General features: G+C 46.8%; 1 protein-coding gene across 4 annotated transcripts in view; it reads left to right on the forward strand.

Moving 5' to 3' along the window:
- The window catches only part of MTUS2 (microtubule associated scaffold protein 2), a 603,680-nt gene that overhangs the window by 460,291 nt on the left and 127,429 nt on the right, over positions 1-15,960 (forward strand). For all 4 annotated transcript variants that reach the window (XM_079775057.1, XM_079775060.1, XM_079775058.1 and 1 more), the window contains exon 7: positions 10,949-11,047. In XM_079775057.1, coding sequence (XP_079631183.1) covers positions 10,949-11,047 — 99 coding nt within the window. The remainder of the gene's footprint in view (positions 1-10,948; positions 11,048-15,960) is intronic.

The following is a 15,960-nucleotide window of genomic DNA, read 5'->3' on the forward strand; positions in this document are numbered from 1 at the left end:
TGTCATGTGCTCAGAGGAGAGTGACAGCGGGATTGAGCTGGGGTTGGGTTCTGCAGATAGGGGTGACTGTGGTGGTTTCTGCCGCCTTTGGGATATTAGAGCAAGAGTGTGGACAAGAGGACAGTTGAGATGGAGGACTTTGGCATCACCTTTAAATTGGGTAAGGAAGGTAGGAGCCCTCAGTTTGGGTGAGAAGGGATTCATAGTCTAGAAAAGAAAGGGACTGATGGAGCAGTAACAGCACAGTGAGACAGCTGGAGGGTAGAAGGTTGTGTTCCAAAAGTGGGGTTTGTGAGCTTCAGAGGAAGGTGCCACAGCCAGGGAGTACTGGATGCCGAAAAAGGCAAGGAAACGCATTCTCACCTGGAACCTCCAGCAGGGGTCCTCACACTTTTTAAACTGGGGGCCAGTTCACTGTCCCTCAGACCATTGGAGGGCCGGACTATAGTTTAAAAAAGACTATGAACAAATTCCTATGCACACTGCACATATCTTATTTTGAAGTAAAAAAACAAAACGGCAAAAACACCCGCATGTGGCCCGCGGGCCTTAGTTTGAGGACACCTGCTCCAGAGGAATCAGCCAAAGCAATTAGCCCAGTGAGACTAAGTTCATGCTCTGACTACCAGAACTCTAAGAGTATACAGCTGTGTTGTTTACAGCCACCAAGCTTTAGAGATGAGAAATGAGTTAAATTTGAGGATGATCAGGAGTGGCCAAGAAAATAAGGGAGAGAATGAGCAGTCCAGCCTAAGGGAACAGAATAGGCAAAGACAGAATATCAACCAGTAACTGTGGTGTCACAGCAGGGGCGAGTGGCAGAGAAAATGAAATCCTGGAGGTGGCTTATCCCAGGCCACAGAGTTGGGTCTTCCTGCTGAAGAAGACAGAAAGCTTTGGAAAGGCTGTTCAAAGACAATCATGTGCTTCCTTTTCTTGGCTATTGTAAATAACACTGCAGTGAACATAGGGGTGCATATATTGTTTTGAATGAGTGTTTGGGGTTTCTTTGGATATATTCCAGAAGTGGAATCACTGGGTCATAAGGCAGTTCCATTTTTAATTTTTTGAGGAAACTCCATACTGCTTTCCACAGTGGCTGCACCAGTCTATATGCCCATCAACAGTGCACAAGGGTTCCCTTTTCTTCAGATCCTCACCAACACTTGTTGTTTGTTGATTTATTGGTGATAGCCATTCTGACAGGTGTGAGGTGATAGCTCCTTGTTTTAATTTGCATATCTCTGATGATTCATGACATTGAGTATCTTTTCATATGTCTGTTGGGCATCTGTATTGTCTTTTGATACTTTTGAAAAGTATCTATTCAGGTCCTTTACCCATTTCTTAATTGAATTTTTTGTTTTTTAGTGGTGGGTTTTATAAGTGTCTTACAAATTTTGGATGTTAAGCTGTTTTTAGATATATTGGTGAATATATTCTTCCATTCAGTGAGTTGTCTTTTAATTTTGTTGATTGTTTCCTTTGCTGTTTGATGTAGTCCCATTTGTTTATTTTTTCTTTTGTTTTCCTTTGCCTGAAGAGATATATCAGAAAAAAATATTGCTACAAAAAAAGTTCAAGATTTTAATGCCTTTGATTTCTTCTAAGATTTTTATGATTTCAAGTCTAACATTTAAGTCTGTAATCCGTTTAGTTTATTCTTGTCCATCAATAGAGGAGTGGATAAAAAAGCTGTGGTACATTTACATAATAAAATACTACTCAGCCGCAAAACAAACAAAAAAACTTACCTTTTGTGACAGCATGGATGGACCTGGAGAACATTATGCTAAGTGAAATAAACCAATCAGAGAAAAACAAGTACCATATCATTTCACTTATATGTGGAATCTAATGAACAAAATAAACTAATGAAGTGGAAACAGACTCATGGATACCGAGACTAGACTGATAGCTGTCAGAGAGGAAGGGGTTGGAGGCTGGGTGAGAAGGGTGAAGAGATTAATCAAAGAAAAAAAAAGAAAGACTTATGGACACAGACAACGGTGGTGATTGCTAGAGGGAAAGGGAAGATGGGGAGAGGAAGAAGAGGCTAAAGGGGGATAAATGGTGATGGAAGGAGACTTGACTTGGGATAGTGAACACACAATACAATATACAGATGATGTATTACAGAATTGTATACCTGAAATCTATATATTTTATTAACCAATGTCACCCAAAAACTCAATTTTCAATAAAAGAAATAATAGGGACAATCATGTGACCTGGTTCATGAATAAGAAAAGTCATTCTGGCAGTGGTAAGGGGAATGGGTTAGGTAAAGATGAGGAAGATAAGACAGAAGACAGGAGATATTTCTAGTTGTCCTGGCAAGAAATGACAGAGACTGAGCTAAGGTAAAAGTGATAATGGATGAAGGACCAGATTCAGGAGCTACATACAAGGCAGAATCAGGAGGACTTAGTGACAGGGGAGGATAAGGAAGAGGACTTACTGGCTTCTGGTTTCAGTGACTAGGGGAACAATTGACGAGGAAAGAAGATACGTGAAGGGGAGTGGATTTGAGAGGAAGTAATTAGTCCCACATAGGGCATGCTGACTTGGTCATTTAGTAGTAAGTGGTAATGCCTAGTTGGCAGCTACGAAAAGGTGTGGATCTCAGGAGAGATGTCTGGGCCCATCTGGATTAGAAATATCAGATCTTATAGTGGTCAGTGCATCCAGCTCAGTAGTGCAAGCATGCTGTGTAGACGAGCTCATCCAGAAGGGTAGACGGGAGAAGACTGAGGCAGAATCCTGGGACAGCATCACTCAGGTGCAGGTAAGGAGGAGCAGGAGCCAGGGAGACTGAGGGAGAGTGGCCAGAGGGCAGCAAGAAAACCCTGAGAGCAAACTTGCGCTGGCACCTCTGTCAACGCTGAGATCTTAGAGTTAAATGGAAGCTGATGGTATACTTTAAAACATTTGGGCTAAGTCTGGATTGCAAGAAAACTGCAAAAAGAATAGCTGATTGCTATAATTTTTCATCAGGAATTCCCAGAACCATACAGGAATCTTCCAGGCAGGGTTATGTTCCTAGGGGAGGGGTTTGGGAAAGTTTTGATCAGAGTAATTTCTGCAGAATTAGCTGTACTAGCCTGGGTTCTCTCCTTGTGCTTTTATGGATCAGACAAATTATTTCCATTTTGGTTTGGTTTCTCTTCCTTTATTATTTATTTCTTATTATAAAAGTATTGTGTAATTCATCAAAAAAGTGGAAATAATGCAGAAACATCCTATATAATAAAAGGCCAGTGACCATACGGCATAACGACCAGAATGACCAATCGACCAGTTGCTATGATGTGCATTGACCACCTCTCGGTCCCTCCCCCCAGCCCACAGGCTCCAATGGCTGGATGGCCAATGGGAAACCATGTGGAACCAGGGTGGCGGCAGGGCGGGATTGAGGACTGGTGAGTGGGCAGAAGGCAGACTTGGTCCCTCCCCCTGGCCCTCAGGCTCCGATCATGGTGAACAGGGAACCTGGGTGGGTTGTGGTGGGGCGGAACTGGGGACTGGAAAGCAGGTGGAAGGCAGACATCTTGATCCCTTCCTCCACCCCCACACAGCCTGCAGGCTCCAATTGCTGGATGGCAAATGGGGAACCACGGATAACCGGGGTGGGTGGTGGCAGGGCAGGACTGGGGACTGGTGAGTGGGCAGAAGACAGACCTCTTGGTCCCTCCCACCCCCAGCCTACAGGCTCCAATCGCTGGATGGCGAACGGGGAACCATGAGGAGCCAGGGTGGGTGGCAGCAGGGTGGGACTGGGGACTGGCGAGTGGGCAGAAGGCAGACCTCTTCGTCTCTCCCCCAGGCCCGCAGGCTCCTATCATGGCAAATGGGGAACCACAGGGAACCTGGGTGGGTGGTGGCAGGGTAGGTCTAGGGACTGGCAAGCAGGCGGAAGGCAGACCTCTTGGTCCCTCTCCCCAGCCCTCAGGCTCCGATCCCTAGATGGCCAACGGGGAACCATGGGGAACCGGGGTGGGTGGCGGTGGGTGGGACTGGGGACTGGTAGGCAGGGGGAAGGCAGACCTCTTGGTCCCTCCCCTCAGCCCGCAGGCTCTGATCCCTATATGGCCAATGGTGAACCATGGGGAACCGGGGTGGGTGGCGGTGGGTGGGACTGGGGACTGGTAGGCAGGGGGAAGGCAGACCTCTTGGTCCCTCCCCTCAGCCCGCAGGCTCTGATTGCTGGATGGCGAACAGGGAACCACAGGGAACTGGGGTGAGCAGCAGCGGGGCGGGACTGGGGACTGGCGAGTGGGCAGAAGATGGCCCTGATCTCAGGCTAGGCCTAGGGACCCTACCCACACACAATTTTGTGTGCTGGGCCTCTAGTATACAATAAAAAGTAAAAAGTAAAAGCCTCTCAATCCTGCTGCTCAGAAGTCACCATTATTAAAACTCTGGTGCCTGTTTTTCAAATCTTTTTACATATTTACAGTCATAGTACAGATAACATTTTGTGTTATAAAAATAGGATAGAAATGCATACTATTCAACAACTCGCTTTATTATTTATCACTAGGGGCCCAGTGCACGAATCCGTGCACCTTGAAAGGAACTGTGGGCCTCGAGGCTGCAGTGGGCACAGGGGCAGGTCTCAGCCCATCCTCTGCGCCCCCATCTGGCCCCTTTTGCCACAGCTCCCTGTCTCCTGACTGTTGGCAGCCCTGCTCCCACCACCACTCCCACGCACTGATGGTGCCGGCTCCACTCACACCTGCTGACAGCACAGAGCGATTGGGGCCAGCGCCAGTGGTGGCTACTGCCCCGATTGCCCCTTAGGAGTAGGGGAAGGTGGAAAAGCCCTCAGGGGGATCGGGGATGGTGCCGGGCTCTGGCAGCAGGTGCGAGCAGTGGCTCCGGCGCCGGCTGTGGGTGCGAGCAGGACCAGCACCAGCAGTGGGTGCAAGTAGCAGCTCTGACGCCAGCAGCAGGTGCAACTGGGACCATCACCTGCAGCGGATGTGAGCGGGGGTTGCCAGCCCCAGTTGCCCCTCAGGGGAAGGAGGAGGTGGAGAAGCCCTGAGGGGTGATTGGGGCCGGCAGCCACCACTCGCACCTGCTGACAGCACTGAGCAATCGGGGCCAGCGCTGGGCACTGGCAGCGGGTGCGAACACTGGGTGGGACTGCAGCACAAGGGAGCAAAGAATTTTCAGTAACCACCAGAGACTCGCCCCAATGACAGCGACCAATACCCCACCTTGGTCTGGCGCCCCTGCTCACCTGCTCCACCATCTCACCAAGGCCAATGCCCTCCATGTTCTGTGCACGCCCCCTGGTGGTCAGTGCACCTCATAGCAACTGGTTGTTCAGTTGTTCCACTGTTCAGTCTATTTGCACATTAGGGTTTTACATACTAGTATATAGATGGGCAGCTCTCCATACCAGTACAATATAGAGCTATCTCATTCTTTTTAAGGGCATAGTACTTCATTGTATGGATGCACCATAATTTATTCACCTGTTACCCAATGTGCATTTTTGTTATTTACACTTTATTCTTGTCATAGTGTATGAAGTGTCTTTGAACATACATCTTTTCACACTTGTGCAAGTGTTGCAAAGAGAGATGTGTAGAAGTGAAATTGCTTAATCAAGTCTATCAATATTTAAATATTTGCTAGAAGTTGCCAAATTGTACTCCATGTTATGGAAAAAATTGAAACTATGAATAAATATGCATATTTCATTTTCTTTTAAAGTCCTGTGTTGAGTGCACTTTTGGCCTTTCCCATTTCTCTTCTCAGCTCCCGGGGACCTTGCTGCCTTTTCGTATTTGTTGATACCTGAAATCAAAGAGGAGGGAAGGAGTGGAAGAGCAAGATTAGCCATTGGTACAGATTGGTACTCTGAAAAAAGCACTTCTGTCAGCAGTGTGGAGTGCTGACTGGACTTTTGGGACTCAGGTTCCAGCCCCTGTAAGCCCTAGAATGCCTGGCCTGGACCTGTCTTGAAAGGAGCCCAGTGGGAGAGGGAGGAGCAGTAAGAGCATCAACTCAATGACCACGTGGTGCAGGGAAGGGTGTGGCCAACTGGTTGAAGTTTGTCTTCTAGTGGGAGGGTAGACAATAAACAAACAGATGAGTATATAACACACTTGGGGGTAATGACAAATGCTGTGAAGAACAAAGCAAGTGAAAGGGAGAGTGGCAGGTGGCAGGACTGTTTCACCTGGAGGCCAGGCATGGCTTCTCTGAAGGTTTATTGTGCAGACACCTGCATGCATGAATGCGGGAACCATGCTTAAAGTCTGGGGGAAGCATTTTTGTTGTTGTTTTTTAGACAGAGAGGAAGAGAGAGGGGGAGAGAACCATTGATGTGAGAGGGAAACTGAATCCTGCACGAACCCCAACTGGCACGCATCCTGACTGGGGATGGAACCTAAAACCTGAGTATGTACCCTGATTGGGGCTCAAACCTGTGACCTTTCTGTGTACAGAACAGCGTTGCAAGCAATTGAGTCCACCAGCCAGGGCTGGGGGAAGCATATTCTGTGCAGAAGGAACCCAAGATAAAGTACCTAGGATGGGAGGAAGTGTGCATGTTTCAGCATCAACAAGGCTGCTGGTGTGGCTGGAGGTGCAAGCAGGGACCAGAGTGATATCATCATGCGTATCAGTCAGGGTTCTTCAGAGAAACACAACCAATAAGATACATATGCATATATAGTATATTACATATAAATAACATGTATTCTTTACAGAATTTATATATTATATATTTATTAAACATACATATGATTATGGATGCTGAGAAATCCCAAAGTCTCCAGTCAACAAGCTGGGGACCTGGGCCAGCCAATGGGGTAAGTTCAAGTCCAAGGCAGAAGAAGACTGATGTCCCGCTCAGCCAACCAGGCTGGCGAAGATCCGTCCCTGTCAGCCTTTTGTTCTACTCGGGCCTTCAGCCAACTGCTGAGGCCCACTCACACAGATTCAGATGTTAATCTCATCTAGAAACACCCAGAACACAAGGACACCCCAAATAACATTTGACCAAATATCTGGGCACCCCATCACCCAGTCAGGTTGACATATAAAATCAGCCATCACAGCGTGTCTGTGAAGTAGCCAGGGGACCAGGTCTTCTGGAGCTGTGCTGTCCACTGTGGTGGCCACCGGCCCAGGAGCAGTTATTGAGCACTTGAAAGGTGACCTGTGCCATGTTGAAATGATATGGAATTGTCGGATCAAATAAAATACCTTATTATAGCTAATTTCACTGTACTATTTAAATGTTGTTTCAAGAAAATTTTAAATTGCGTAAGTGGCTCATTCTAAGTTTCTATTGGAGAGTGCTGGTGTATAGGGCCTTGTGGTGTGATAAGGAATTGGCATTTCAGTTTGAGTGTCTTGGGGGGGTTGTTGGAGGGATTTGAAATTGGGAATGACTTGCTCTAACTTAGATTTTAAGTAGTTCAGCTACTGCTGGCGGGGGGATGAGCTGAAGGGGTGGGGGTGGGTGTAACAGAGCAGGCAGGAGGCTGTAGAGGAGGCAGAAGGGGTGTTGGTGACATGGGCTATGAAGAGGCAATGCAAGGCAGGGATGTGGCCAGACCTGGGGGATAGTCTCAGAGGAGAGTCAACAAGCTTTCCTGACAGGCTGAATGGAGGCAAGAAGCAAAGAAACAAATCAAGGTAACTCCTGGCGTTTCTGACCTGAGCGCAGTGAGTGGATGGCGCCATTACTGAGATGTGGAAGACAGTATGTTACCACATGCCACAAAGTGTATTGAGAGTGGGAAGAAAAATGGGGGGCTATGAAAGAGAATTCAGGCCTTAGAAGATTCAAGCCAACAAGACTAAAACAAAGTCTCCAAAGGCATTAAAACAAAAGAGATGAAGACAGGTCTGTGATGGAAAAGTTGAAGGCAGGTGGACTAGGATGGAGAGGGGCTGAGGCAGATGCAATGGTGTGAGGGAGGCAGTGGCCCAGTCAGGCCAGAGAAGAACAAGAGAAAAGGAGGTAGGATCCAAATACCTGCCTCCTTCCCCAAACTCCAGAAATTATCCCTGCCTCAGCTTCTCTCTCTCTCTCTCTCTCTCTCTCTCTCTCTCTCTCTCACACACACACACACACAAACACACACACAAACAAACACACACACACACACTTGCATGCACACAGACATACAAATAACCTATAATAGTGCTCTTAAAACTGGACAGGGAAAATTAACATATTTGAACACATTAAAACTGCATAAAACAGCAGTCCAGTAAAAGATACTATAAATGAGTTTTTGAAAGTGAAAGTATGGAAAATGTAAGAAAAATGGGCAAAAGGTTTAATTAGACAATTTCCAAATGAGAAAATGCACATGACTGATATGAAGATACTCTAAGTATCTGGCAAAAGTTAAGTGTTGAGGCTTCACTGTCAGTAGGGAAAGAGCTGCTCTCACACACTCTTGGTTGGGTGTGTAGATTAGGTCCTTTAGAGGACAGTAGACTGCATCTCGCAATTTTGTAAATGAGCAAAGGTACTGCTATGCATTTGTCCTGGAAAGACACCGGTACCCGTGTGCAAAGAAACAAGTAGAATAATGTTTATTGTAGCACATTTCGCCACTTTAATAGCCAAAACTTGCTAGTAATCTAAATTTTCAGCAATAAGAGATAGGCAAATGAATTATGGTACATCTTTGCCCATTAATGCAATGTGATATTTTTAAAAGATCCTACCTAATAAAAGAGTAATATGCAAATTGGCCATACCTTCGTTACACCCACAAGCCACGCCCACCTGCCACGCCAGCCAGGAAAGTCTCCGCCGGAGGCTTTGCCGGTCCTGGGCACCAGCGGGGAGCTTGCGATGGATGGCAGGCAACTGGGGGTCCGCTCCTGCGATCCGTCACAGGGACGCTGGGGTGCGGCTGAGCCCAAGGCTGGGAAAGCCTCTGCCGGAGGCTTTGCCAGCCCTGGGCACCAGCGGGGAGCCTGCGATGGATCACAGGCAACTGGGGGTCCGCTCCTGTGAGGGCGTCTGCTCCTGTGGTGGATTGCAGGGAGCTGGGGTCCCCTGCCCAATGGGCAGTCTGCGATCACAGGGAGTTGGAGGTCCTCTTCCCAGGCCTAAAGCTTTGGCCAGAGGCTTTAGGCCTGGGCACGGCATAGCCGGTGATTGGTGTGAACTATAGAGGAAACACCTTTTCTGAATGCACATTGGCTAAGCTTCCTGTATGCCACTGGTAATATTCTTAGTAACTTGGGTAATAAGAATCCAAAAAGGTGATCTAGGGTTTTTCCACCACACTTCTGGAGAAAAAAAACGAAGGTCCGCTGCTGGAAGGCTAACAAATGTCATATCCTGCCCTAGCCGGTTTGGCTCAGTGGATAATGCCTCGGCCTGCCGACAGCAGGGTTTGGGTTGATTCTAATCAAGGGCATGTACCTAGGTTGCAGGCTTCTCCCTGGCCGGGGCCCAGATCAGGGCTCATGCAGGAGGCAACCAATCAAAGTATTCCTCTTACTTTGATGTTTCTCTCTGTCTTTCCCTTTCTCTTCCACATTCTCTAAAAGTCAATAGAAACATATCCTTAGATGAGGATTAAAAAAAAAAAGAAGAAGAAAGAAATGCATATCCTATGAAAGACACATCTTGAAAATGCCTAAAGAAAGTTGTCATTTTTTCTTGGTGAAGGGACTGGAGTTGTGTTGATGAAAACACCTTGGTGGCTGTGGTGACTGGCAGTGGCTGCAGCAGCGGGGTGATGGGGCTGGTGCCTTCCCCTGACCAGCCCGGTTGCCTCCCACAAAGGGAGGCCAGACTGCGACTTAGGCCCGCTTCCCGTGGGGATTGGGCCTAAGCCATCAGTAGGACGTCCCCTGAGGGCTCCCAGTATGTGAAAGGGGGCAGGTTGGGCTGAGGGACCCCCCCACCCCCAGTGCACGAATTTCGTGCACCAGGCCCCTAGTCTATAAATAAATGATATGAAAAAGATCTTTAAAAATTGTGGTAGGTGAAAAGAAATTGCAGTATGTGATTCATTTAGTTAATTAATAACTGTGTTTGTATATGTGTAGATATATTTATAAATACCTAGAAAAAGATCTGGAAGAATAATCACCAAATTGCTAGCAGTGGTTACCTATAGAGCATGGGGGGAAGTTGGAGGTTTGTGCTCGGCATCTAAGGAACCATCACCAAGGTTTGGTTTTGAAATAACATAATAAACTCTGCTAAAGTAGAGGCAGGTCTAGGTCCATCCAGGTCTGTGTTATTTCTCTAATTTTCCATCCATTGTTCTTTGACTTTCTGATGAAGGTGACGTGAAGGTGAGTGTCCATGCCCAGCACACAGGGAGAAAGGACATGATTTGAGGAGCTGTTCTTAGATGCCGCTTGCTATTGAAATATCACCCACACCCCATTCTGCTGGGACCAGCTCTGATTCCACAAAGGCCCAGCTGCAGCAGAGAGAGCACAGAGGCTTCGCAGGTCACCTGTGTGGACCAGCTGCATGGAAATTAATTAGAGGCAGGCCACGGCCCCATGGCTGGGTCCTCGATGATGCTGAAGTCATCAGTACTTACTTCAGAGACAGCTTCCTTCTCAGTCTTCTGAAAATTAGTTTCTACAGAAAGAGGCAGGCAGGTCATGTTGGTGGCTAAGGACAAGACAATATTAATTCCCACATAGTTCGTCATGGTCATTGAGGTGCTGCAACCTCCCAAGATAGGGATTTTCCCATCAAATCAGAGGCAGCAGTGTGCTTAGTCCCCTGACCCCTCCAGCTGAATTCCCTTTCTGTGTGTCGTCCCTGAAGCACAGGGGGTCTGGCCATAGCAGCAAATCATCGAAATAGGACTTTGCTCTGTTTGCCTTTTGTTAAACATCCCTTTCCACAAACGGCTTGTGTTGCTGTTCCAGTTGTAATTAATTTGCTTTCTTTCTGTTTCTTTTTATTTTTTTAAACTATATATAGGAACAAAGAAAGAACTACAAAAAGATCAAGATGCTAATAAACCTGCTGTTTCATCTCCGAAGAGAGCAGCAGCTTCAACCACCAAGCTTCATTCACCAGGTATTCGGGAAATGTGATCTGTGTTATTTGGGGAGAAAATTTGAACTTGAAATTTATTTGTTCAAGTGTTATTAATGGAGCAATGCCAGCACATGTGATATGTAGGATTGTTCTGGGGCCTGGCATACATATACTGATGTGTTGTGACTCTAAATGAAATGAACCAGCCGCTGGCATCATTTTCTCTTAAAAAACAAAGTGTTATCATGCTACGTTTAAGTGGTAGAAGCTTCTCTGTGTAGGAGTATCTGCTGATCCAACAGCGTGTAGAAATAATTTATAATTGAAAAAACAGACTTTGAAACTCTAACCACAAGAGATGATAATTTCTAAAAGGAAGAAAAACAGAACAACAATGCATACAAAGTACTTGCTATTTTGTCAATGAGGAAGCCATTTCTTTATATTCAGACACAAATAAGCTACCTAATGTCACTTGAAAGTTGAAAATTATTTGTTATGGAAATCCATATCTCATATCATAAGGCATTAACTCCTTTGTGTAATAGAATGCAGTGTAACCTCAGACCTTTTTCTTCAAGCACAAAAATAGTAGCAATATCAACGGCTCATGCCTGAGTTCTTACTGTATGCCAGGCACTGTCCTAGGCTCTTTATCTGTATTAATGTAGTTAGTGCACACGATAACCTGTAAGGCAGGTGCTATCACTGCTCCTCCCTTTGCATGTGAGGAAATCAAGGTACATAGGTTTTTATTAATTTGCCCAAAGCCACAGGAAGTAAGTAGTAAAGTCTTGGTTTGAATCCCAAACACTCAAAATTCCAAAACTACATTCTTAGTCACTGCACTATCAATCAGAAAGCTTGGAGAAGAGAAAACATATTAATATTTCTGGTTAATTAAAAATGTGTAGAGCCCTGGCCAGGTAGCTCAGTTAGTTGGAGCATGGTCCCATGCACCAAAAGGCTGTAGGTTCAATTCCCAGTCAGGGCACATACGTGGGTTGCGCATTCAATTACCTGGTCAGGGCACATACAAGAGGCAACTGATCAATATTTCTCACATTGATGTTTTTCTCTCTCTCTTTCTCCCTCTCTCTCTTTCTCTAAATTAATAAAAACATGTCCTCAGGTGAGGAATAAAAAAAGTATAGGAAATAAGTCAAAGCCACAAGAGAGGGTGGGAGATCAGATGGAGGACCCTGGGTAAATCTGAAATTTGTAAAGGGCAGCATCCTCCTGGATGAATTAAGAAGAAAAAGAAAGCTCATCCTGCAGGAGGAGCCTGGCCCATTGCAGCTTTGACTCTTGAGAAGGTGGGGAGGGGAACCAGCCCACCCTTAGGAATTTCTTGCCCCATATCTGCCCTGCCAAATTTGAGAGCTGGATTCCATGCTACCCCTGTGGTCTGAAAACTTCATTTAAAATGCTATAGGGCCTGGCCAGTATGGAATGGAGCCAGGAACCAAGAGGTCACCAATTAGTTTCCCAGTCTGGGCACATGCCTGGGTTGTGGGCTCAATCCCCAGTAGGGGGCGTGCAGGAGGCAGCCGATCAATGATTCTCTCTCATCATTGATGTTTCTATCACTTTCTCCTTCTCCCTTCCTCTCTGAATTCAATAAAGATATATTTAAAAAAGAAAGAAAGATAAAATGTCATAGGACTTGTGTCTACTTAGGAGAATAAAAGTGAAATTATTACACACACACAAAAATAAGCCACCATGTGTAAGGTCCTTATATTCTAGGGGAAGTAGAGGTATTGTGTACTTTTAGACTTTATGTTAAAACTAGGGGCCCGGTGCACGAAATTCATGCACTGGCGGGGGGGGGGGGGTCTCCTCAGCCCAGCCTGCCCCCTCTCACATACTGGGAGCCCTCAGGGGATGTCCTACTGATGGCTTAGGCCCGCTTTGGCCTCCCTTTGTGAGAGACAATCCGGCTGATCAGGGAAAGGCACCAGCCCCATCACCCCGCTGCTGGAGCCACTGCCAGTCACCGCAGCCACCAAGGTGTTTTCATCAACACGGACTCCAGTCCCTTCACCAAGAAAAAATGACAACTTTCTTTAGGCATTTTCAAGATGTGTCTTTCATAGACTATGATATTTCTTTCTTTTTTTTTTTTTTTATCCTCACCTGAGTATATGTTTCCATTGACTTTTAGAGAATGTGAAAGAGAAAGGGAAAGACAGAGAGAAACATCAAAGTGAGAGGAATACTTAGATTGGTTGCCTCCTGCATGAGCCCTGACCTGGGCCCCAGCCAGGGAGGAGCCTGCAACTTAGGTACATGCCCTTGATCAGAATCTAACCAGGACTCTGCGGTTGGCAAACCTAGGCATTATCCACTGAGCCAAACCATGTAGGGCAGGTTATGACATTTCTTAGCCCTCCAGCAGCGGACCTTCATTTTTTTCTCCAGGAGTGTGGTAGAAAAGCCCTAGATCACCTTTTTGGATTCTTATACCCAAGTTACTAAGAATATTACCAGTGGCATACAGGGAGCTTAGCCAATGAGTGGTCAGAAAAGGTATTTCCTCTGTAGTTCACACCTATCTCCTGTGATCTCCGGCTCCACCCCTGCCAAGGCCTAAAGCCTCCAGCCCTGGGCAGGGACCCCCAGCTGGCTCCGATCGCCCTGCTCCACCCCCAGCCAAGGCCATAAGCCTCTGTTTGAGGCTTGGGCCCTGGGCAGGGACCCCCAGCTGGCTCCAATCGCCCTGTTCCACCCCCAGCCAAGGCCATAAGCCTCTGTTTGAGGCTCGGGCCCTGGGCAGGGACCCCCAGCTGGCTCCAATCGCCTGCAGGGACCCCCAGCTGGCTCAATCGCCCAGCTCCACCCCCAGCCAAGGCTGCAAGCCTCTGGCCGAGGCTTGGGCTCTGGGCAGGGACCCCCAGCTGGCTCCGATCGCCTACAGGGGACCCTAGCTGGCTCCGCTCACCTGGCTCCACCCCCAGCAAAGGCCTAAAGCCTCTGTTTGAGGCTGGGGCCCTGGGCAGGGACCCCCAGCTGGCTCTGATCACCCGCAGGGGACCCCAGCTGGCTCTATCACCCAGCTCCAATCACAGCTAAGGCTGCAAGCCTCTGGCCAAGGCTTAGACTCTGGGCAGGGACCCCTAGCTCGCTCTGATCATCCGGCTCCACCCCCAGCCAAGGCTGCAAGCCTCTGGCTGAGGCTTGGGCTCTGGGCAGGGACCCCCAGCTGACTCTGATCGCCCCGCTCCGCCCTCAGCCAAGGCCTCAAGCCTCTGGCCAAGGCTCGGGCTCTGGGCAGGGACCCCCAGCTGGCTCCGATCACTGGGCTCCACCCCCAGCCAAGGCTGCAAGCCTCTGGCTGAGGCTTGGGCCCTGGTCAGGGACCCCCAGCTGGCTCCGATCGCCTGCAGGGGACCCCAGCTGGTTCCAATGGCCCAGCTCCTCCCCCAGCCAATGCCACAAGCCTCTGTTTGAGGCTCAAGCCCTAGGCAGGGACCCCCAGCTGGCTCCGATTGCCTGCCAGGGAACCCCAGGTGGCTCCGATTGCCTGCAGGGGACCCCAACTGGCTCTGATCGCCTGTGGGGGACCCCAGCTGGCTCCAATCGCCCAGTTCCGACCATGGCCGCTCTCCGAGGCTGCAGCCATCTTGGTTGGGTGTATTTGTATATTCGATTTCTGATTGGCTGGTGGGCATGACTTGTGGGCGTGGCTTGTGAGTGTATCGGAGTGATGATTTGCATATTACTCTATTATTAGATAGGATATATATGTTAAAATTTCCAGGATAACCAATAAAATATATAGTTCTAAAACAAAAAAAGAGTGGGAAAAGTTGGAATGGGGGGTCAAAGTATTTTCAATCAATGCAAATGAAGGCAAATGGGGAGAAAAGGAAAAAATAGGTAGAGGGGAAAAGGGAGGAGGGAGATGAGAGAAATCAAAAGAATAAAATATTAGATATGAACTAAAAAATTTCATAATGAATGTGCATGAACAAAACTCTAGATTAAATCAAAGATTGAAATTACCATACTGGACTTGTTATTGAGTAGTCAGTAAGTACGTATTAAGTGCATATTGTATGCAGTAAAATCTAGCTTTAGAATGTTCACAAAGTACACACTTAAAATATAAGAATACTAAAAGGTTTAAAATAAAATTATTGAAATATTTATACCAAGAAATACTAAACAGAAGAAAGCTTGTGGTGATACAGTTTCAAAACATCTCTATTGTGATATAATTAACAAATATTAAACTACACATGTTTAAAGTGTACAATTTGATAAGCTTTGACATAGGTGTATACCTGTGAAGCCCTCGCCACTGTTAAGAGAGCAGACAGATTCCATCCCTAAAGTGTCCTGGTGCCCTTTGTAGTCCTGCCCACCTGCTCCTCTGCACCCTACCCCAGTCCCTGCCTGACACTACAGCTTAGTTCCCATTTTCTAAAGTTTTATAAAAAAAGGGGAATCACATAATATCTAGTCTACCTTTATCTGGCTTCTTTTACTCAGCATGGTTATTTGAAATCCATTACCTTTGGATGAACTTAACAAAGCCGCTGTGCACATTTGTACATGTCTTGACGTGCTACCTGCTTTCATTTCTCTTGGTAAACACCTGGAAGTTGAATGCCTGAGTTAGATGACAGCTACGTGTTTCACTTTCCTTAAAATGTTAAAAAGTTTTCTAAACTGTTTACCAAAATGATTGTACCATTTTATGCTCCCATCAGTAGTGTGTGAAAGCCCAGGTTCTCGGCATCCTTGCCAACACTTGGAACGGTCAGGCTTTTCAATTAAAGACATTGTAACTAGCACAGTGACACAGTGGGATATTGTTGTGGCTTTAATTTGTATTTCCTCAATAATCAATTATGTTATGGTATTGATCATCTTTTTCTGTTTATTTGACATCTGTATATACTCTTTGATAAGATTTCTATTCAAACCTTTTGCCATTTTAATTT

The sequence above is a fragment of the Cnephaeus nilssonii genome, assembly GCF_951640355.1.
Source record: "Cnephaeus nilssonii genome assembly, chromosome: 6".
NCBI lineage: Eukaryota > Metazoa > Chordata > Mammalia > Chiroptera > Vespertilionidae > Cnephaeus > Cnephaeus nilssonii.